We start from the raw sequence: 25,136 nt of genomic DNA, 5'->3' as shown, positions 1-25,136 counted from the left end.
ATGTAATATTTTTGTACAAAACTGATTCGTTGTCAAGCCAAAGTAATGAAATGCATTGAATTGTGTCCTGACCTGGTAAATTATTTTATTAGTCAAGTCATGTACAAGTGTGAAAAAAAACAAACAACAAAGTCTGACACGCAAAGGGTAGTTTTCCCCATGTCCATGTATTATTGTCTATAAGTATAATATTGTCAACAAACTACAGATAATGGCAACCAGGAACGCATGGTTTGAAGGTAACAACTCCAATGGTATTGTCCAGTGGAAAAGTGGAAAACTAATATCAAAAATAATGTTACCTAATGTTAGGCCTGTATCGAACACTGCGAGTATCGCAATGGGGAATATACTACACCAAGAGTTTACTCAAAATAGATATGCCTGTTTACATAGCCTGTGATACACTCGTGGATATTCATATGTATGGCTTTGTACTACTGCTCATTTACATTATTGTACGTAACGTTAAATGGTTCTAAACAAGTCATTAGTGTGGCATTCATTTCACTGTATATGAGCCATGGTCAATTTGTGGGTTCCTGGGGGAACCAAAACATTCACATGTTTCGTACGTGCGGGGCAGACCGTTGGTGTTTATTAAACCCTTTCTACGTCAGAGTGGTCAATAATTAGACATGTGATTAGATAGCTAGAGTATCGTTTAATGAGGTGGGTGATAAGGTAGGCAGTCACGTGATATGTCCGAAATCACGACCACCTAAAAATTCATACAGTCTGTTGGAGACTCTGGGCAAATCTTTCTGATCTGACTGACGAACATGAACTTGATGTCCGTCGCCATCTTGCCCGCCTGGTATATAACTTAACTAGAATATACTAGAAAATCTGATATTATCCAGTTACTCACTACTTCTATCACCGTATATCATCGTCCACACACGAGTATAGAGAATATGCAAAGCGAGTGCTTGGAAATAGAAGTTTCGGTACTTCAAACAAACTTGACAGACATAATGATAAAAATTCACAAACAATATCATGCATTCATTTTTTTTAATGAGATTATAAAATAGTTCCTTATATAACCAATTTACTAAAATTAAATGGACAGTTGTTTTCCGTCACTGTCGAAATAAAATGAAACATATCAGGGAGGTGTAATCCGACGGTAGAAGTACTAGTGGTGGTTACAAGATATATCCAACACATTTATTACTGTATAATAATCGTTCGCATTGATTAGCTTTCTTGGAGTGTATCGTTTCAGTACAGCTAATCTTACATTTATGTATAAACCTACCGTAAATATATCGTATATGGTTGACTACTGGATATGTCTAGTTTGTGGTGTTATGTTGTATGGTAGACTAATGGACATGTACATGCGATGTATCCAACTATCGTCCTATTTCTATCACATGTTGCTTTAGTAAGATATTAGAAAAAAAATTGTTTTTAAACATTTATATAATCACTTAATACAATATGAAATTATTACACAATATCAGTCTGGATTTATCCCAGGTGATTCTACTGTCAACTAACTACTATCATTGTATAATACAATTATTCAAAAATTAGATGAAGGACTTGAAATTAGATCAATATTCTGTGATGTTAGCAAAGCATTTGATCGAGTCTGGCATCCTGGTTTACTATTTAAACTTGACATGTATGGCATCAAAGGTAAGCTCCTTAATTGGTTTAAGGATTATCTTTTAAACCGTAAACATAAGGTCATGACAGAAGGTTTCTGTTCATCACCATGTCAGGTAAGTGCTGGTGTCCCCCAGGGATCAGTCCTCGGCCCTTTTCTATTTCTTATTTACATCAATGATATCACTGAATGTATAACTAATGAAAAAAGATTATTTGCAGATGACACATCTCTCTTTAGAGTAATACATACCACTCCATTAGATGCTGCCAACAGTCTATCTACTGACTTAGTAAATGTTGATGTATGGTCCAAAAATGGGACATTAAGTTTAATCCAAATAAAACTGAATCATTAACTTTTAGTCGTAAAAGGAATATAATTAGTCCTGATGTTTTATTTCAAAATGAAATCGTATCTAATGTTACATCACATAAACACCTTGGTGTATTTTTCTCTGCAGATGGTAAATGGTAAATGGCATCATCACATTGACTATATCTATAATAAAGCATATACACGTCTTAATTTACTAAAGTCAGTAAAATATAAAATGAGTCGAAAAACCTTAGTTACTTTATATACTTCTTATATTAGACCCATTTTAGAGTATGGTGATATTATTTTTGATAACTGTACGCAAGAAGAAGCAAAACTTCTTGAATCAATACAAATAGAAGCTGCCCGTATTATTACAGGACTGCGTAAGGGAACCTCTCATTATAAACTTTACTGTGGACTTGGTTGGGACACCCTTGCTGCAAGACGGAAAAAACATAGATTAATACTCCTTTACAAAATTCTCTGTGGAACTTCACCAACTTATCTGAATGAATTAATTGAGCCATACTTTACTAATGCAAATCCATATTTATTACGTAATGATAGAATGTTTACTATTCCATTATGCAGAACCAATATCTACGCAAAAAGTTTTATTCCAGCCACATTGAAAGATTATAATGAACTTGCAGCAAGGTGTGACCTTACCAGTATTACATCAATTTATCAGTTTAAAAAACTTTTAAATATGCATTTAAGTGACATCAGATTCGAAAATATTAATTATGCCTATTTTAATGCTGGTACCAGGAAAAACAATGTACTTCTTTGTCAATTAAGAAATAATGTGAGTAATCTTAACTCTGACTTACACAGAGATCATCTTTCTGAATCTCCAGTATGTACATGTGGAAACGCCCATGAAACAGTAGAACATTTTTATCATCATAATCATTATAATTTAAATATATTTTTGTCTGGCTGTGAAACTTGTAATAAACTAACTAACTTAAATATATTTGATAATGTCATTGAGTTCATTAGAGCCACCAATAGATTTTTACTATAGATTAAACCCCATTATTGTTCTGCGATCTGCAATTTCTTTCTTTCCTTATTAAGCCCTATATATGGTCACCTACCCCTACCCCCTTTTTTCTGATTGGCATGAAATTTGTAATACTTAACATATTATAATAATATATTCCAAGTATTACATATGAAATATTACATAGCTCTGAATCAAATCAATTGATTATGAAATAAGTAAGGACAATATCAGTCCACTAATACCATTCTACTAAATTTCTTTTCTTCCATATTCTACAATATATTTGTCCATGACTGAATATAGTATCCATGACTTAATCCAAAAAATCATGGGTGGATGACCAATGGCTAGTAAGCCAGTATGGACTTTTTAGGTCTGTATCCCATGGGTGGATGGATTATGTCTTGGATAATGTATTCTAAATCCTCCAAAATTTATACAAATTGAAAATACATTTAAGACAAGCCAACTTTTATTAATAATAATCATAGAATTGTCCTTACTACTCAAATTACATATTCATACCATATTATATTATATATGTACTAAGTAATATCTTTATTGCATTGGAATTACTTAGTTCTATTAAATTAGCAATTTTATATAATTATATATGTATATACACCTTGTTACAAGGAGATAACTTATATAGGCATATGCCTGTTGTTAAATCCTTTTCTTTATCGAATAAAATTTAGTGAAATTGAAAATTGAATGGACATGTCTAGTTTGGGGTGTTATGTTGTATGGTAGACAACTAGATATCTCTAGTTTGGGGTGTTATGTTGTATGGTAGACTAATGGATATGTCTAGTTTGGGGTGTTATGTTGTATGGTAGACAACTAGATATCTCTAGTTTGGGGTGTTATGTTGTATGGTAGACTACTGGATATATGTCTTATTTATAAGTTTTATATTGTATGACAATATACTCAACAACACAAGGACACTTACCGTTCCACGCTCATGACTGTGAGAGTCATCACAGAACATATCACGGACACGTTTTGGACATAAACGTATGCTTTACACAGAAACGCACCAAGACGCCAACTGTACGAGAAAAACGTCACACCCTAGAAACAGAACAAAAAACAATTTGATATGTCACGCAAATCTCTGTCTGAAACCTAATAGTAGATAGTGGAGTAAGCAGTTATAGAATTGTGTAATCAATAAATATCGAATCGAATGCCTATTTTTGTCTAGATTTCAAAAACAAAAGTGAATCCAGATGTTACATTACTTTATATCGGGTTTTTAAGTAGAAAAGATTGCTTGGCATAATAGGTGAATATGATTGTAATTGGCTCACTGGTTTATTTGAGTGAAGTGGTTTGTGTCATCTCGATCTGAAGTTGATGTTTGGCCTTGCCGATCCTTTATTCTTTATACGGACGTATTTTACGTACTGACACCAACAACTTCTAGTTACTATAATTACTTAGTATTTCCTTTCTTTGCTTAATAGTAACCCGTCGGTCATTGGCAATCGATCTCTCTATTCACGATGAGCCTTTGAGTCTTCATTTTATTGAGGGAATTGATAGCTGCTAATCTGCTACTAAAACGTGATGTTCGACGTCTTTACTCTACTTCATAACCAACTTTATAAATTATTTGTGATTGTCCTAAAACTGACTCGTAATTGTGATCTCTCGAATGAATGTACATTTCAGTCTCATTGGATTCAATATGAGGACACTCTTACTCTTTATAGACTTGTATCGTCCTCGCTCAGTAACTTCGTCAATTATTTAATATATGTAGATATAGTTCTGTTACTTCAAACCAGTCATGTGACAATATGGGATCACTGATGGTACAGCATCCATTGTTGTGTATTATTTGAAATGTCCGTATTGTACTTCCGGTATGGTTAGTTTGCCTTCCCTCAATGGCTAGGTGAGGTATTGATGTACCCGGCCTCTCAACAAGGGGATGTACAGACAGATGTTCTCCCAGTGGCTAGGTGGCGTATTAATGTACCCTCCCTCTTAACAAAGGAAGTACAGACAGACCTTCTCCAAATGGATCGGTGAGGTATTGATGTACCCTCCCTCTTAACAAAGGACGTACAAACAGACCTTCTCCAAATGGATCGGTGAGGTATTGATGTACCCTCCCTCTCAACGAGGGGTTGTACAGACATACCTTCTACAAATGGCTAGGTTGCATATTAATGTACCCTCCCTCTTAACAGAGGATGTAGGACAGACGAACCTTCTCGCAATGGCTAGGTGAGGTATTTAGGTACTCCTCCCCTCTTAAGAAGGGGTTGTACAGACAGACCTCCCTATGGATATGTGAGGAATTGAAGATCCCCCTCTCTCAACAAAAGAAATGCAGACGAACAACAGTATACAATGTCTCTAGAGCACGTCTCAGATACAGAGGAGACAAGTCTCTATTCTGGTAATAGCTTCGTAACATGTCAACAGAGTACATCGTGCCCTACACAGTAACAAATGATAAATATCGTACACCGCAACAGATGCACTGTAGAATTAATTTGGTCCCCCGGAAATCTACATGCAGGATTTGTAATCAATTTTGGGATTATGAAGATAGCCAATATCCTGGTTAGGAAGCAATACTTAATACCATGATAGTCACAAGGGAATCTTAATTGCCTAAACGTGTTAATGGTTACCAGAATATAGGCCGTTTTAATTGATGGCGTCGGCTAGATTTCGGAGATCGTAAGATTCTACTGTCGTGGTTCTTTGCATTGCCAATGAAAGTACTTTGGGAATCTATGTTGTAAATGTAGAACTCACAAATTGACACATTATTTAGATGACAATCGAACGATTTAGATTATTTTAACAGATTTTACAATGTCAATTACTACTGCAGAATCAATTGCTCCTGAGGAGAATGAATCATTGCATTACAAACTGTTCTTTTTCACTATCTGGGAATTTGGGGAAATTAACGTCACTATGTAGACAGCCGAGGTATACTAGAGATGTCGGTGATCTGTATCAACTCTCAGTGTTATTTGAAGTTAGTTTTGGTACAATATTACGAGCGCTATCGTAAATAAATCACATCGTATAAAGATCGAATGGTGATTATACAACCAATATCTACACTGTTGGTGTCTACTAATAAAAGACGTTTCTCAATACCGGTAATGCTACATACACTGCACCAAGCCATCTTGGGAATATTCATCACACTTGTTTTATCGGGGCACGAGAAAAGCTTTTGTAAAATTACCAAAGGTTTTAAGAACTAGGTCATGTCAACCGCTGTTTTCCGGGAAGAAAAAGTATACTTTGCTATTTTGTACTAGTTTTTAAAAACCCTTTTTGCTACAATAAAAAAAACAGCTGACCTTCCAAGTTCCGGTAATTGTGCTTTGGAAATAACAAGCCGATCAATTATTGGTAAACTTCTACGTGACGCAGAAGATTCCTTATTATATCTGACAAATATCTTTACATTATCTGTACATTTATTGATATCGTATCCCCATGTTTCATACATGTATGTATGCTATGTGCGAAGGGGATTCACATACACACACACACACACACACACACACACACCCACACGTATATTCTGTTTTCTTTCTCAAGGGTGGAGTAGAAGGGCTAGTGACACACACAGGTTTTGTATTCTTTCAGAGTTGATGTTAACGCAGTTATTCAGACACACAGATTTAGTCTTCTTTGTGGGTTGTTTTAGAGGCGGTTATTCAAACGTACTGATTTTGATTTCTGTCGGGATTGTAGAGGTGGTATTCACAAATACAGATTTTGTTTTACCTTCGGGTTTGGGTTGGAGAAGGTTATTCATGCATACAGATTTTGTGTCTCTCGGGGTTGGTGTTGAGGCGGTTTTTCACATACACAGATTTATTTTTTTTTATCTTTCGGGGTATTGTTGCAGAGGGCTTTTCACCAATACATGTATTTTCGATGTGGGTTAAAAAAATGCCTTTTTCTCATACATGTATATGTATTTTTTCGGGACGCGTTGAATGGCATTATTTACACACAGACTGGGGTGGGTCGGAGTTTTTCACACGCAAAATATCCATGTCAGGTCTACATACTTTTTAAAGTTTGAAATATTTTTTTTAAGAAACTTCCTTTGTAATCTAACGCCCCGTGTATTGATCTCGTACCACCGAAGTAACATCAAGCTTATTCATTAGTCTTATTATTACATATTAGGTTTCCACATATGAGAATTCCGGGTTTAAAGTAGGTTTCCCTCTGATTTGTAATTCTATCATTTCCGTCCACCAGACAGTGCATTAAACCCGATATGTACGATATAAGAGTACTTGTGTTACTTACATATGATGGTTAACCATTAATAAATACGAGTCGCTCCACACTGGCACGGGATCGCTACAGAAACAAGCATATGTCAAATTTTGGGAGTAAGAGGACAAACAATCAGTGTCAGGGACGAAAACCATAGCATCATGATAAATAATAAATAAAAAAGATCTTCGATTTTCGAGTAACAAGCAGCCATATCTATATAATACGCATGCATATAATTAATGTAAGAATGTGAAAATTAGGAAACCGTCCATGTAGTGAATTAAGTTTTGTTTAAATTGACTTATACCTCGTCCGTTTTGTAAATCTTACTTAAAATATACCCTACAAAACACACACAAACGTAAAAAGGAACCGAACCACACCTCTGTTCCCTCTTATGCATCGGAGAAAGAATAACTAATTAAAAAGAGGACTAATAACATTCAGGGAATAGAAAGAGGACCGAATACCATTCATGGATTAGAAAGTGGTCCAAATACCTTTCATGGATTAGAAAGAAGATGGAATGCCATTCATAGATTAGAAAGAGGATGGAATGCCATTCATAGATTAGAAAGAGGATGGAAAGCCATTCATGGATCAGAAAGAGAATCAATGCAATTCATTCAAAAATGTAGATTAGAAGGAGATAAGTAAAGCTTAGCAGTCGAGCAGAAAGAGTCACGTTCTTTGGAGTGAAATTATCATTGCCGAGTCTTGGTATAACAGTTAAACTAATGTCAAACTCCTCTTGCATTACCAGACGATATAATGCACTGGTTATGCTGAGCAGTGGTAACATGTATTGACGTAAAGGTTCTATGGAATTCCTATGTTATAAGCTTTATCAATGGAGCTACAATGATGGATATAGAAATAACGAGAGGAAGATCAGCTCGTGAACGCCTGATCAGGAAATCGGACAGCACGTTCTACAGGATAATTTATCACATTAGGTAATGGTATGTTGATGTCACAGGGAATGTGCAGTCATCCTGTATGGTTTTTGATTGGCAAAACTTATCGCCCTTCTCGGCATCAGTGATAATGAGGGTACATACTATTTCAGCCCATTCGAACAAAAGAGTTCTTCATGGAATTACGTCATCGCGACATTATGCATTACTGTTTATCGTTGTGTCGGAGAATATCAACACATAAAAAAATGTAAGAGAAATACGAATAATCGTTTTTCTCATTGTTATCTCATTATATTATTTTTTCGCTTGGATTGAATTTGCTTTTCGACGAATATAATTTGTGAAAAAATGTGGACATGCTGAATCTCAAGCTTCCCTTTCAATGCCTATTTTGAGCAGCATTTGGTGGTTCCCTGTATTGGCTCGTGCTTTCCGGGTAAACATCGAAGTGAATTAAGCAGTTTTTTATTTGTTGTAATCCCAGTGGTAGCCGCTAATCGCTGTTTGTAATGTCATTGCTACAATACTTAATTATGTGTAATCGTGTAGACATTTTTTTGTAGATATCAAATGAAAAGAAATGTTTCCAAAGTGGCCAAAAAGCATGTTTATGTTATTTATATTTTACATTAGAAGATATCGAATAAAGGGTACGACGATGTCAGGAAATATAGAACCGATTGCCATGAATATTGACATGAGTGAACTTTGCGACAAAGCTACTGTGAATTGCAATTATTTTCTCAGTATCTAGGCTAAAACAAAAAATGCTATAATTCTCAGTAAAAATTACGCGGTAACAGGAAGAATCCAATTTTAGTTTTCGAAGGGGGAGGGGGATTTTTAAACAAAATATGGAAATTTGTCACATAAAGATGAGTTAACCCCCTTTTATATTTCAATACATTGTTCTGTCAATGACCTTGTGCCACAGCCAATCATGGCTCCTGACAACATAAGCTTACGTATCTGCCGTGCCACGTTGTTGTTTACTTGAAGACGACTTTTCATTTTCTTAACTAGGTGTTTATCCTGTATGTCTGCATTGGGTGTTCTTACATAAATGGTCCTACCGTGTACAGAATGTAGTCATCAGACCGTGTACAGAATGTAGCCATCAGACCGTGTACAGAATGTAGTCATCAGACCGTGTACAGAATGTAGTCATCAGACCGTGTACAGAATGTAGCCATCAGACCGTGTACATAATGTAGTCATCAGACCGTGTACAGAATGTAGTCATCAGACCGTGTACAGAATGTAGCCATCAGACCGTGTACAGAATGTAGTCATCAGACCGTGTACAGAATGTAGTCATCAGACCGTGTACAGAATGTAGTCATCAGACCGTGTACAGAATGTAGCCATCAGACCGTGTACAGAATGTAGCCATCAGACCGTGTACAGAATGTAGTCATCAGACCGTGTACAGAATGTAGTCATCAGACCGTGTACAGAATGTAGTCATCAGACCGTGTACAGAATGTAGTCATCAGACCGTGTACAGAATGTAGTCATCAGACCGTGTACAGAATGTAGTCATCAGACCGTGTACAGAATGTAGTCATCAGACAGTACTAAGTTTACGGATTTTATATAGTAACGCTTTCTTTCTAGCCACAGTGGGAGATTCAGCGGAGCTTGTGATCTGCACTTTTTGATATGTATATGTACATAAATGTATATATGGGACATATCTAAGTGTGGACAATAAATGTCTTACAAGACACATATTGCTTACAAAACGTATAACTGACTTAGATGTCTTATAAGACACACGTAGCTTACAAAACGTATAACTGACTTAGATGTCTTACAAGACACGTGTAGCTTACAAAAAGTATAACTAACTTAGATGTCTTACACCATAGCTTACAAAATATATAATTAACATAAATGTCTTCCACCATATATGTAGCTAAAAAAACCTCAGCTTATAAAACGTATACTTGAATCTGATGTCTTAGCCCACAGCTTATATTACGTTAAACTGGATTAGATATCTTACAATAAGCTTATAAAACATATATCTGACTTACATAATCTTGAAATAGTCTTATAATTAAGTTAAAAATGGTTTGTGGGTTTTCCTCAGAAAAATACAATATTCATTTGACATCAATTATCAGAAAAGCCATGATTGTACACGAATGCTCGACTCGAGATGGATTCAGAATTAAAAGCGCCAAGCTTATGGTGGCTGATCATACAATGCTAGTTATATTTTAGATACGAAATCTTCATTTCATTCGATCACAAACGGAATCAATCGTTCGAAACGATTTACATAAATGAGACGACGAAAAGGTACACATTTGTATAACAGGCGAGGGAAATCACATAGTGTTGTCTTGATGTAATCGCGTCCCTTGGTAGTAAGACTATTCTTTGACCTTGGTACCAGAACTGTGCCTGGCCTGGGGCCACAGAGAACTTGGGACATTCTGTAGTTTGCTATCACACACCGACACAAATCATCATTGGGATAACGGTATGTCAGTAGTAAGTATACTATGGAGAGTTACGAAATGCTCGGCTTTTCATCCATGAGAGAAATAATGTTATGTTCCTGAAAAGCTTTACTTTTGCTATCACCAGATTAAAGCGACAAAACGCAGCATATAGCTAACCATCACGAAGTGGTCGATCGGAATCGGAACACTTGTAATTAAAATCAATGTTAGGAGACTCGTCAAAGAGACTTATATCTGAGGTTGTAGAAATACTTCAGTAAGGTATCCTCGATTAGGTACATATAGTATAAGGTATATATATATGTATCTTTAATATTTTTTCGTATGACTTGCCTCAGACATTTAATAAATACTATACTGACCCTAGGACGCATAAAGTACACAATACCTACTCTCATGATTACAAAGTAACCAAACTAAGACCTCTGTTGGCTCACGATAGTTATTTACTTTAGTGATATCATGAACATTCTGTACCAAAGCATTGAGCGGTAGTATGGTCTGAACCCCGGATAGCTGTAGTCACTCAGTACTGTTTGTATATTCAGAAGAATAGCATCACTCAGAAGGAGAATGGAATTATAGGATAATGGGTTTGGTTAAGATAAAGAAAACAATGAATGAAGGGGGTTACAATAATCTATACAGGATTACTACACATGCAGACAGTGTTATAATTTAAGGTGGTAAAGAAATACATGTGTACTGACGTATCTAAAGTAGCATTATACCTAAATTGACTTGATTTTTAGGGTAATGTTGATGATAGTACATAGGGATTGAGAAGTAATCAAGTCATGAGTATAAATATATACTCCGATGGATTGTTAGAAAAAAAACACGAAATTGGGACTTCCCTTCTGGCATGCATTTTTAGACACTTCGGATCGTCTGTTTTTGTAATTAAAAGAAGCTGATTTTAAAAAGTGAATATCTCAGCTCAGTGAAAGTAGAAAGGCACCTATAGCTAGTCTAAGTCATGGCTGGAAAATCAGTGATGCTGTGGTGGTAATGTCTTCATTTACTAGATATAGTTAAGTCTCTCCCTATCTAATATATCTAATATAACGCGTGGCCCTTTTCCCAAACCTGTGATAATACCATCTGTTCAATTGACACCAGTGATTATCCCTTTGTTTGCCCTTTTTACATTTCAACAATTTAAGTATAACACTTATGTTCCATTTAATATAGTGTACATTATTATACTATGGAATCGTTTCTAATATACATGGTTTTAATACATATATGTCTTTATATAAATAATTCATCTCATATTAAAGCCTCTCCCACATTTATGATGCCCATTGGCCTCATACAGCCCTCATCCCACAAAGCGACAACGTTACTCAATAGACATTTCAATTCTTTCTGTTGGGCTCGGGCAATATCTTCCTTACACAGAATATCCACATGGTCAAATATGGCCAGACAATGCGCGTGCTTTGTTATCGTGTTCATTGTGCGTACTATAAAACAATCATTTACCTCCCTTAAGGTCGATAACAACCCATGAAAATGACACCTTTGGTAAATATTCTTGCCTCTAAATGATAAACTACTGTGTCGACCTGAACGAGGGTAGATAATAATACAATATAAATTACATTTCGTTGGTAGTACGTATAATCTTTCTACTCAGGCTACCGTTGTATTTCTGACGAAAATTAAACATTGTGTGTAGACCGGTCACATCATCCAGTAGCCTATCTCAATGTTTACCATTGTATCAGGTGTCAAGTATTCGTATGTCATACGATTTCTTTTGAAGTAGGAAATAACAGAAAACAGAAGCGTCTGCTATTACATAAACATACAGTCATAGGTGTCAGTAACGTTTTCGTCATTCTGATCGTGGATAGATGGAGAGATAGAAACACAATCCATCTACTGTTACAGAACAGTCTCCTTTCTAATATCATACGTCGCTTTTGATTTAGCGCAATTTTGAAAATTTTGGTACAAGTTCATGATGCTTAAATATCTCTTTTAAATTCGAACATTGATCTTTTTTGTGCTCCGTAGATTTTAATTCTAAATAAAATTCCATTATAATATATAAAATACCGATTGCACAACGCACAATAAACATATATCTCCTCACATGTAATGCTACAAAGCGGAACGGGGATTGAAAACAATACAATATAATTCACATTGTCATTTACTAGGGAAATATGAAATCATACAGATATTTTAATATCGCATGTTGACAAGTACACATCAGTCGTAAGTATATCTCTAACATAATGGAATACCTTGTGTAGACCAATTCAGTCCATCAGTCGTAAGTCTATCTCTAACATAATGGAATACCATGTGTAGACCAATTCAGTACACACCAGTCGTAAGTCTGTCTCTAACATAATGGAATACCTTGTGTAGACCAATTCAGTCCATCAGTCGTAAGTCTATCTCTAACATAATGGAATACCTTGTGTAGACCAATTCAGTCCACACCAGTCGTAAGTCTATCTCTAACATAATGGAATACCTTGTGTAGACCAATTCAGTCCACATCAGTCGTAAGTCGGTCTCTAACATAATGGAATACCGTGTGTAGACCAATTCAGTCCACACCAGTCCACAGCCTATCTCTAACATAATGGAATACCGTGTGTAGACCAATTCAGTCCACATCAGTCGTAAGCCTATCTCTAACATAATGGAATACCGTGTGTAGACCAAATCAGTCCACAACAGTCGTTAGTCTATCTCTAACATAATGGAATACCGTGTGTAGACCAATTCAGTCCACATCAGTCGTAAGCCTTTCTCTAACATAATGGAATACCTTGTGTAGACCAATTCAGTCCACATCAGTCGTAAGTCTGTCTCTAACATAATGGAATACCTTGTGTAGACCAATTCAGTCCATCAGTCGTAAGTCTGTCTCTAACATAATGGAATACCTTGTGTAGACCAATTCAGTCCACACCAGTCGTAAGCCTATCTCTAACATAATGGAATACCTTGTGTAGACCAATTCAGTACACACCAGTCGTAAGCCTATCTCTCTAACATAATGGAATACCTTGTGTAGACCAATTCAGTCCACATCAGTCGTAAGTCTGTCTCTAACATAATGGAATACCTTGTGTAGACCAATTCAGTCCATCAGTCGTAAGTCTGTCTCTAACATAATGGAATACCTTGTGTAGACCAATTCAGTCCACACCAGTCCACAGCCTATCTCTAACATAATGGAATACCTTGTGTAGACCAATTCAGTACACACCAGTCGTAAGCCTATCTCTAACATAATGGAATACTTTGTGTATACCAATTCAGTACACACCAGTCGTAAGCCTTTCTCTAACATAATGGAATACCGTGTGTAGACCAATTCAGTCCATCAGTCGTAAGTCTGTCTCTAACATAATGGAATACCTTGTGTAGACCAATTCAGTCCTCATCAGTCGTAAGCCTATCTCTAACATAATGGAATACCTTGTGTAGACCAATTCAGTCCACATCAGTCGTAAGTCTGTCTCTAACATAATGGAATACCTTGTGTAGACCAATTCAGTACACACCAGTCGTACGTCTGTCTCTAACATAATGGAATACCTTGTGTAGACCAATTCAGTCCACATCAGTCGTAAGTCTATCTCTAACATAATGGAATACCATGTGTAGACCAATTCAGTACACACCAGTCGTAAGTCTGTCTCTAACATAATGGAATACCTTGTGTAGACCAATTCAGTCCATCAGTCGTAAGTCTATCTCTAACATAATGGAATACCTTGTGTAGACCAATTCAGTCCACACCAGTCGTAAGTCTATCTCTAACATAATGGAATACCTTGTGTAGACCAATTCAGTCCACATCAGTCGTAAGTCGGTCTCTAACATAATGGAATACCGTGTGTAGACCAATTCAGTCCACACCAGTCCACAGCCTATCTCTAACATAATGGAATACCGTGTGTAGACCAATTCAGTCCACATCAGTCGTAAGCCTATCTCTAACATAATGGAATACCGTGTGTAGACCAAATCAGTCCACAACAGTCGTTAGTCTATCTCTAACATAATGGAATACCGTGTGTAGACCAATTCAGTCCACATCAGTCGTAAGTCTCTAACATAATGGAATACCTTGTGTAGACCAATTCAGTCCACATCAATCGTAAGTCTGTCTCTAACATAATGGAATACCTTGTGTAGACCAATTCAGTCCATCAGTCGTAAGTCTGTCTCTAACATAATGGAATACCTTGTGTAGACCAATTCAGTCCACACCAGTCCACAGCCTATCTCTAACATAATGGAATACCTTGTGTAGACCAATTCAGTACACACCAGTCGTAAGCCTATCTCTCTAACATAATGGAATACCTTGTGTAGACCAATTCAGTCCACATCAATCGTAAGTCTGTCTCTAACATAATGGAATACCTTGTGTAGACCAATTCAGTCCATCAGTCGTAAGTCTGTCTCTAACATAATGGAATACCTTGTGTAGACCAATTCAGTCCACACCAGTCCACAGCCTATCTCTAACATAATGGAATACCTTGTGTAGACCAATTCAGTACACACCAGTCGTAAGCCTATCTCTAACATAATGGAATACCTTGTGTAGACCAATTCAGTACACACCAGTCGTAAGCCTTTCTCTAACATAATGGAATACCGTGTGTAGACCAATTCAGTCCATCAGTCGTAAGTCTGTCTCTAACATAATGGAATACCTTGTGTAGACCAATTCAGTCCTCATCAGTCGTAAGCCTATCTCTAACATAATGGAATACCTTGTGTAGACCAATTCAGTCCACATCAGTCGTAAGTCTGTCTCTAACATAATGGAATACCTTGTGTAGACCAATTCAGTACACACCAGTCGTACGTCTGTCTCTAACATAATGGAATACCTTGTGTAGACCAATTCAGTACACACCAGTCGTACGTCTGTCTCTAACATAATGGAATACCTTGTGTAGACCAATTCAGTCCACATCAGTCGTAAGCCTAACTCTCTAACATAATGGAATACCGTGTGTAGACCAATTCAGTACACATCCAGTCGTACGTCTGTCTCTAACATAATGGAATACCGTGTGTAGACCAATTCAGTACACACCAGTCGTACGTCTGTCTCTAACATAATGGAATACCGTGTGTAGACCAATTCAGTCCACATCAGTCGTTAGCCTATCTCCGACACCATTGTATGATAAGGTAGCAAGCGTTCAAACATCATACTTCCTTAGAAGTATGAAATACCAGTATGTAGAGCAGTTCTTCATTCCTCTGCATAACCTCTTTCTACTCCATAATAGCTTACCTATATAACGTTACGTAGTCATAGCTATTTTAGAAGTTGATACGGATATACCAATAAGAAATGAGTTATGTCTAAAATTCATTCAGGACGACTCGTATCGTAACATTTATTTACACCCCACAAACACATGTGCTATTGTTACTCACAGAACATCCGAGATAAATTATTTGAGTTATTTGAAAGACGCATCGCGAAAGTCATTTATGATGCTGCAGAATTGACATAAATAACGATTGTGTGTATTTTATGTTGACAGGTATAAATCAGATCTGAGAATGCTGCAGTACGTTATCCTCAACTTCAGCTTTGGACCTTCGTTATTTACGACTTTTGTAGCGTTTTCTCAGTCTCTCCGTGCTCCCCACCAAAATAAACTGGTGATGATGCATTGTTTCCGAAATCTTCTCGTGGCTTCTGGCTCTGAATTTGTTCCATTATTCAAGACGTTGCTCTCGTAACCTAATTCAACTCCTGTGCTTATGTTCAGTTCCTAATTCAAATGTGAGCTCACTTTCCATACTGGTTGATGCTTTATTGGCACAACTCCAATGATAATTACTTACTTTTTGATCCCGACAATAAAACTCGCCGAATGACGGGAATTAAGGACGAGAATAGATTTGGAGACAAGTCCTAATGTTTGTTGTATAACCATCATTACATTGACTAGAATCACTGTTTATACTATATGAAGACGATTAGTGGCCAATAACACATGCGTGCTGTAATAACAATGGTTGAACATCTGTACTCATGCTACTACCTGTAATGTATGTTAATATCCCCTTAGCTCCATACTCTTTTCACGTTAAGAGAAAGGATGACTCTTTATTCCATGGACATGCATGTCAATTTTCATCAAAAACGGCATCGGAATTAATCGTGAGTCCGTCCCTAGTGGTTTATACGGGTGTCCATAACTTAGCCTGCTTACGAAACGCCAAAAAGAACATATTTGAAGCCGTCAACTCAGCTCCAGCGTCAACGGTGCCCGGACGCCTACGCAAATGCCCTTGTGTTTTGCAACTGTTTGAATTAGTAGAACATTTTCGGTTTGCGTTCGTTCCTAAGATATATAATTATGTACGTAAAAAAGGAATTTTACCGATACAAGTAAGGTGTTCCAGGAAATCCGTATTCTCTCGGACCTTGCCCTTCTGAAGGTCACTGTTATGTAACGGATATTCGGTAACTTTGTGACATTAGTATTGAAGTGATAACTTGACATAACATGATTGGTGTGCGAGGGTGGTGAGTCCGAAAGCCACGGGCATGTAATGCTCGTGCAAGGCAAGCGCGAGTAATTCCGATTATACACGGTATGGTGATAATGACTACCTCATTGATATATAATTGGCATGACATTCTATTTCCTCAGAGTAACCAACGTAAAGCGGAAATTAACGGGGGTGTAGCCATTTTGTTAATTTAGCAGTTCGCACTGTAGACCAGTAAAAATAGAAACATTAACACCTTGAACTAATGTCAAGTGGATCTCAACTCTATGTCGGGATTTCACAGAGCATCATTCACATAGCCATGTTCATTTCAGGGCCACGTAAAACCATCCTTACAGAGTCAATTCTAAAATACTATTTCGTATTGTTTTGGATTATGGTATATAAGCATAATTTTGTATGGTCAATTTTTATTTTTCAATATTGGTATGTACATTATATCTACATGCCCCTTGATAGATATTCTATATGTTGCCTGATCTTTTATTCAGCTATCTGTGATTGTTTTTGTGTCTGTATTTCTGTGAAAGTCGTAATACTATACAAGTAATACTAATGACGTAAAGTGTTTAAAACACCTAATACCATATAAGTTCATACACTCCATCTCTGTGCCCACTGTCATTGACCTGATACCATATAAGGTCATAACTCCATCTCTGTGCCCACTGTCATTGACTTGATACCATATAAGGTCATACGATTCATTTCCGTGTCCACTGTCATTGACCTGATACCATATAAGGTCATAGGATCCATTTCTGTGCCCACTGTCATTGACCTGATACCATATAAGGTCATAGGATCCATCTCCGTGCCCACTGTCATTGACCTTATACCATATAAGGTCATACGATCAATCTCCGTACCCACTGTCATTGACCTGATACCATATATAATTATGAAACAGAAAAAGGTGAGATTTACCTGCTACATTGTATATGACCTAAATTTGAATTAAGTGATCGTAAGCGGTACGACATTCGATAATGTTTTATGACCTTAAAGATTTACGAAGACGAAGGGACACACATGAGTAAACAAATACCAACCTGGCATAATATACGTCAGAAGCACGAAGGATGTTTTGTCTGGATGTTAAAAAAAACATTTTTTATCGTGACATTGCGTCATTGCGCTGCCCGGCCAGTTCCAATGATAATTTGTGTTATTACTTGTTATGTTTCTGGGTTTTCTGACAGTAAGCTCTGTGGTATGGTATTGTTCCATTCCGTCGTCAAGCTGGCGGAACTGGTCTGCAGTTGTTTACTTCGTTTAGATTGAATGTTGGAATCGTGTGAACCACTCCTTCTTTTCAACAGAATTTAGTTTGCTGTCTTTGTAAATAAAATATATTTTCTGGTATTAAGGCAGAAAGTGAGAGAAGTTATTCTCTGTATGTCAGTAAGGTAGCGTACGGTCTCCACTCTGTCGCCATAACAACATTAGATAATGAACTTTTGACCAATAAAATGGCTCGTTCCAATCATCAGTTTGGATCGGACGCTTGAACAATGAAGACATGCGGAGAGGAATTTAGAAGTACTAATTGTTAGCCCGATAGATAGGTTGGCATATACACGCTCATTTTCCCCTACCTAGTGCCATGGAAGGGGAACAGCAACATTTCTGTTAAATACTCGGTAATTACATTGGTCTTTATAGTACAGTGATGTTTTGTTTAAGTATACAAGTGTATATTTTCCAGTTCGACTGAAAACCATTTTCAATATTTCCCAATTATAGTGTTTTTGTACGTCACTTATCCCTTCATAAGAAATTAAATGTTATAATAAACAACTAGAAATCTCATCAAAATGTAAACAAAACAGTGATTCGATTCTAGGTACAAGGACCATACAAAGGTATTCCGGAAGTGACGTCTTCTACTTCAAAGGCAAGAACCATACAGTGTATATATATACATATGTTCCTCAATACCACGTATCTTAAAAAAAGAACAATGATATTGCCAATAGAACCATCGAGCTGTATAAAAAATACATATATATTTTGAAATAAAATCATTATGAGGATCAAGAAACCAAGAAACATTTTTATTCCGTAGTCTTCATCCAGTACATATTCCGTCGATATCGATCAGCCGTTATATAGACGGTATAAGTCTGGGAAAGCATGTACATTTTTATGTTACCCTTGGTAAAGAAAAAATAATAACAAAAATTTAAACCACCACACAGCTTGATAGAAAACTGTCCCTGTTGGCAACGTTGCAGGTATAGAAAGTAAGGAAAATGTAGAAGAGGTTACACCAACTATAAATCGACAAAACAAGTTGGCCGAGAGAGAAGCTTATTTGTTCCCATCTCTATGTCAGTAGTCAGCCAGAAGATCATTACACCAAACCTATCAAATATTCAACCCATTCTTGCCGTTTCATTCTAAAATACTTCAAATGTTGTAGTTTCGTGTGTATATTTTTGTTTTTATCTAAAAGCTTCTGACGCAGGTAGCAAGGTTATTGCCTTATTATTTGACTTTACTTAAAGACTTACTGCCATTAGATATACATGTATAGAGGATATTGAATGTTTCACGAGTATGACAAAATATCGATATTTTCACGAGTGCGAAGCACGAGTGAAAAATATCGAAATATTCTGTCATACGAGTGAAATAATAAATTAATAGTGTCAAAAAGTGCGGGAATCAGTAATGACGTCATCTCTTTGTGATGTTACTCAACGTCAACTTGACGGTGCCATTTTGAAAGGACTGATCATAGCATATTTAAGAGTTTTCTGCAGTTATAGGATAATCTGTGCATGAATAGCTAACGTCAAGTGAGTATTTTGTCAAAAACTAGTCTGAAAATTTCAGAAATACAGCAAAACAACCAATTTATCTATCTCCGATTCGACTGAAAAAATCGGCAAGTTTCAACGAGGTGAATACAAAGGTCCGCTCTGATTGGTCAAAAACAGAAAAACTTATATTTTCACTGCAAAATCTTTTATTTTCACTGCTAATCGCTGCAGTGAAAATTTAAGTTTTATTAGTTTGATAAATTTCTATATTTCACTGGCAAAAATGCAATAAAAAACATTATTGTGAAAGACATTTTATCCAACTCCCCTAGGGCCAAAAGTCGGGACTGCTGCAAGTCTAGAAATATGACATTCCGATTTTCCTATTGAGAACTTTCTTTTTCATGATAGTTCAATCCCCGATAAGACATTTGTATGTCTCAGATGATATTTTAGTATTGAATGTGTTTCCTACCGGATGTCGACTGCTGACAAACATTACGTGATATCAAGAGATCTCTGTCGGTAAATGCTATAAAACTTAGGGTCCCCGTCATGATTTCATTCGTGAATATTGTTGTTTCCTTATAAGATATGAAGACGGATACTTTTGACGACTCGTGGGATCTCTTATAAACTGCTACATCAGAACACATTAATCCAAAGGTTTTGGTTTGGATTTAAATCGTTTAACGTTCGATCATTGTTAAAGTCATCTTAGGCCGGCCTCCCCGGAGTGTGGGCTGCAGGAATGTGGTGGATTTTTGTATGTTTTGGGTGGTTCGCGTTTGTTTCCTTGTGTTACCACGGAAATCAACGTCTATTTTATAGTGCAACCCCATTGAAATACACTATCGAAGTAACCCAGTAAAACACACTCAGACACATTATACCGACAATGGGCGAATCAATCGATAGTTCCATTCTCAAAATACTAAATATTAAGTAAGAATACATTAAGACTTGTATGTATCGGCAAGAGGTCAAGGGAGACATTAGGAAGGAAAAAACTTTTGGATCGTATCTTTTCTCTATTTTCTCAGCAAGATAGGGGGTGACATGTATTGGTATTGCTCTGAATTTCTCTAAAAAAAACATAGGAGATCGTACAATGTATGTATTGGTGTGGTCGTCTCTAAAGAGCTGTCATATATCATCCGTGTTAAATCTCGGTGTTTGTAAATGAGTATGTACTTTTTATTGACTTCACGTCAAAGTGACAGACCGACATAAACAATAAGTAGATTATCCCTGTCCTATCTCAGTGTACCAGTACAATGTTACTATAAATATTATTTCTCTGTTATATACACACGTTGGCGTCGTAAAACACTTGTACTTCAATACAGATCTAGAGCAGAGCGAGAAAAAGAGAAAAGTCATCTCAACGCCAGTAATAAAGATGACATCTTCATTGACAATATTTATCAAAACGCACATGTTATCACAAAACATGAGAACCAACTAGAGTACCACCCAATGTAGGGTTACTCTAACTATATGGTTACACATACACATTGTGACAAATACACATTGTGACATATACACATTGTAGCATATACACATTGTAACATATACACTTTGTGACATATACACATTGTGACATATACACATTGTAACATATACACATTGTAACAAATACACATTGTGACAAATACACATTGTAACAAATATACATTGTAACAAATACACATTGTGACAAATATACATTGTAACAAATACACATTGTAACAAATACACATTGTAACATATACACATTGTGACATATACACATTGTGACATATACACATTGTGACAAATACACATTGTAATAAATATACATTGTAACAAATATACATTGTAACATATACACATTGTGACATATACACATTGTGACATATACACATTGTGACAAATACACATTGTAATAAATATACATTGTAACAAATATACATTGTAACAAATACACATTGTGACAAATACACATTGTGACATATACACATTGTGACAAATACACATTGTGACAAATACACATTGTGACAAATACACATTGTGACAAATACACATTGTGACATATACACATTGTGACAAATACACATTGTGACAAATACACATTGTAACAAATACACATTGTAACAAATACACATTGTGACAAATACACATTGTGACATATACACATTGTGACAAATACACATTGTGACAAATACACATTGTAACAAATACACATTGTAACATATACACATTGTGACATATACACATTGTGACATATACACATTGTGACAAATACACATTGTAATAAATATACATTGTAACAAATATACATTGTAACATATACACATTGTGACATATACACATTGTAACAAATACACATTGTGACATATACACATTGTGACATATACACATTGTGACAAATACACATTGTGACAAATACACATTGTGACATATACACATTGTAACAAATACACATTGTGACATATACACATTGTGACATATACACATTGTGACAAATACACATTGTGACAAATACACATTGTGACACATAAACAATGTACTGTTACTTTGCAAAATATAGCTCACAATATCACAATTACAGACACGTGTTTATAGGGAAAATGTCCATCACCTCAATAAGGTAGTGTTATACATAAGTAGATAAAGAGGGACGACAGCAGACAAAGGACGACAGCAGACAATGGGCGACAGCAGACAGGGGCGACACGACAATGGGCGACAGTAGACATAGGGCGACAGGACAATGGGCGACAGCAGACATAGGGCGACAGGACAATGGGCGACAGCAGACATAGGGCGACAGGACAATGGGCGACAGCAGACAAAGGGACGACAGGACAATGGGCGACAGCAGACAAAGGGGCGACAGGACAATGGGCGACAGCAGACATAGGGCGACAGGACAATGGGCGACAGCAGACAAAGGGAGACAAGACAATGGGCGACAGCACACAAAGAGGCGACAGGACAATGGGCAACAGCATACATAGGGCGACATGACAATGGGCGACAGCAGACAAAGGGTGACAAGACAATGGGCGACAGCAGACATAGGGCGACAGGACAATGGGCGACAGCAGACATAAGACGACAGTAGGCATAGGGCGACAGGACAAAGGGCGACAGCAGACATAGGGCGACAGGACAATGGGCAACAGCAGACATAGGGCGAAAGGACAATGGGCGACAGCAGACAAAGGGAGACAAGACAATGGGCGACAGCACACAAAGGGGCGACAGGACAATGGGCTACAGCATACATAGGGCGACATGACAATGGGCGACAGCAGACAAAGGGTGACAAGACAATGGGCGACAGCAGACATAGGGCGATAGGACAATGGGCGACAGCAGACATAAGACGACAGTAGGCATAGGGCGACAGGACAAAGGGCGACAGCAGACATAGGGCGACGGGACAATGGGCGACAGCAGACATAGGGCGACAGGACAATGGGCGACAGCAGATAAAGGGGCGACAGGACAATGGGCGACAGCAGACAAAGGGGCAACAGGACAATGGGCAACAGCAGACATAGGGCGACAGCAGACAAAGGGCGACAGTAGACAAAGGGAGACAAGACAATGGGCGACAGCAGACAAAGGGGCGACAGGACAATGGGCGACAGCAGTCAAAGGGGCGACAGAACAATGGGCGACAGCAGACATAGGTCGACAGCAGACATAGGACGACAGTAGACATTGGGCAACAGGACAATGGGCGACAGCAGACATAGGGCGACAGGACAATGGGCGACAGCAGACAAAGGGACGACAGGACAATGGGCGACAGCAGACAAAGGGGCGACAGGACAATGGGCGACAGCAGACATAGGGCGACAGGACAATGGGCGACAGCAGACAAAGGGAGACAAGACAATGGGCGACAGCAGACAAAGGGAGACAAGACAATGGGCGACAGCACACAAAGTGGCGACAGGACAATGGGCGACAGCAGACAAAGGGGCGACAGGATAATGGGCGACAGCAGACAAAGGGCGACAAGACAATGGGCGACAGCAGACATAGGGCGACAGGACAATGGGCGACAGCAGACATAAGGGCGAAAGGACAATGGGCGACAGCAGACAAAGGGAGACAAGACAATGGGCGACAGCACACAAAGGGGCGACATGACAATGGGCGACAGCAGACAAAGGGTGACAAGACAATGGGCGACAGCAGACATAGGGCGATAGGACAATGGGCGACAGCAGACATAAGACGACAGTAGGCATAGGGCGACAGGACAAAGGGCGACAGCAGACATAGGGCGACAGGACAATGGGCGACAGCAGACAAAGGGGCGACAGGACAATGGGCGACAGCAGACAAAGGGACGACAGGACAATGGGCGACAGCAGACAAAGGGGCGACAGGACAATGGGCGACAGCAGACATAGGGCGACAGGACAATGGGCGACAGCAGACAAAGGGAGACAAGACAATGGGCGACAGCAGACAAAGGGAGACAAGACAATGGGCGACAGCACACAAAGTGGCGACAGGACAATGGGCGACAGCAGACAAAGGGGCGACAGGATAATGGGCGACAGCAGACAAAGGGCGACAAGACAATGGGCGACAGCAGACATAGGGCGACAGGACAATGGGCGACAGCAGACATAAGGGCGAAAGGACAATGGGCGACAGCAGACAAAGGGAGACAAGACAATGGGCGACAGCACACAAAGGGGCGACATGACAATGGGCGACAGCAGACAAAGGGTGACAAGACAATGGGCGACAGCAGACATAGGGCGATAGGACAATGGGCGACAGCAGACATAAGACGACAGTAGGCATAGGGCGACAGGACAAAGGGCGACAGCAGACATAGGGCGACAGGACAATGGGCGACAGCAGACAAAGGGGCGACAGGACAATGGGCGACAGCAGATAAAGGGGCGACAGGACAATGGGCGACAGCAGACAAAGGGGCAACAGGACAATGGGCAACAGCAGACATAGGGCGACAGCAGACAAAGGGCGACAGTAGACATAGGGCGACAGGACAATGGGCGACAGCAGACAAAGGGGCGACAGGACAATGGGCGACAGCAGTCAAAGGGGCGACAGAACAATGGGCGACAGCAGACATAGGGCGACAGCAGACATAGGACGACAGTAGACATTGGGCGACAGGACAATGGGCGACAGTAGACATACGACGACAGTAGACATAGGGCCGACATACGTATTGTATCATGA

The 25,136-nt window shown here is 38.2% G+C and overlaps 1 protein-coding gene across 3 annotated transcripts in view; it reads right to left on the bottom strand.

The window, feature by feature from the left end:
- Positions 1–25,136, bottom strand: part of LOC117325010 (allatostatin-A receptor-like) — a 136,979-nt gene that overhangs the window by 26,997 nt on the left and 84,846 nt on the right. For all 3 annotated transcript variants that reach the window (XM_033880884.1, XM_033880882.1, XM_033880883.1), the window contains exon 3: positions 3,910–4,031. In XM_033880884.1, the coding sequence (XP_033736775.1) occupies positions 3,910–4,031 (122 nt within the window). The remainder of the gene's footprint in view (positions 1–3,909; positions 4,032–25,136) is intronic.

This window comes from Pecten maximus, chromosome 4 (assembly GCF_902652985.1).
Source record: "Pecten maximus chromosome 4, xPecMax1.1, whole genome shotgun sequence".
In the NCBI taxonomy this organism is placed as follows: Eukaryota; Metazoa; Mollusca; class Bivalvia; order Pectinida; family Pectinidae; genus Pecten; species Pecten maximus.
Note: the sequence above shows the minus strand (reverse complement) of the source record. Positions and strands in the feature narration are given on the sequence as shown.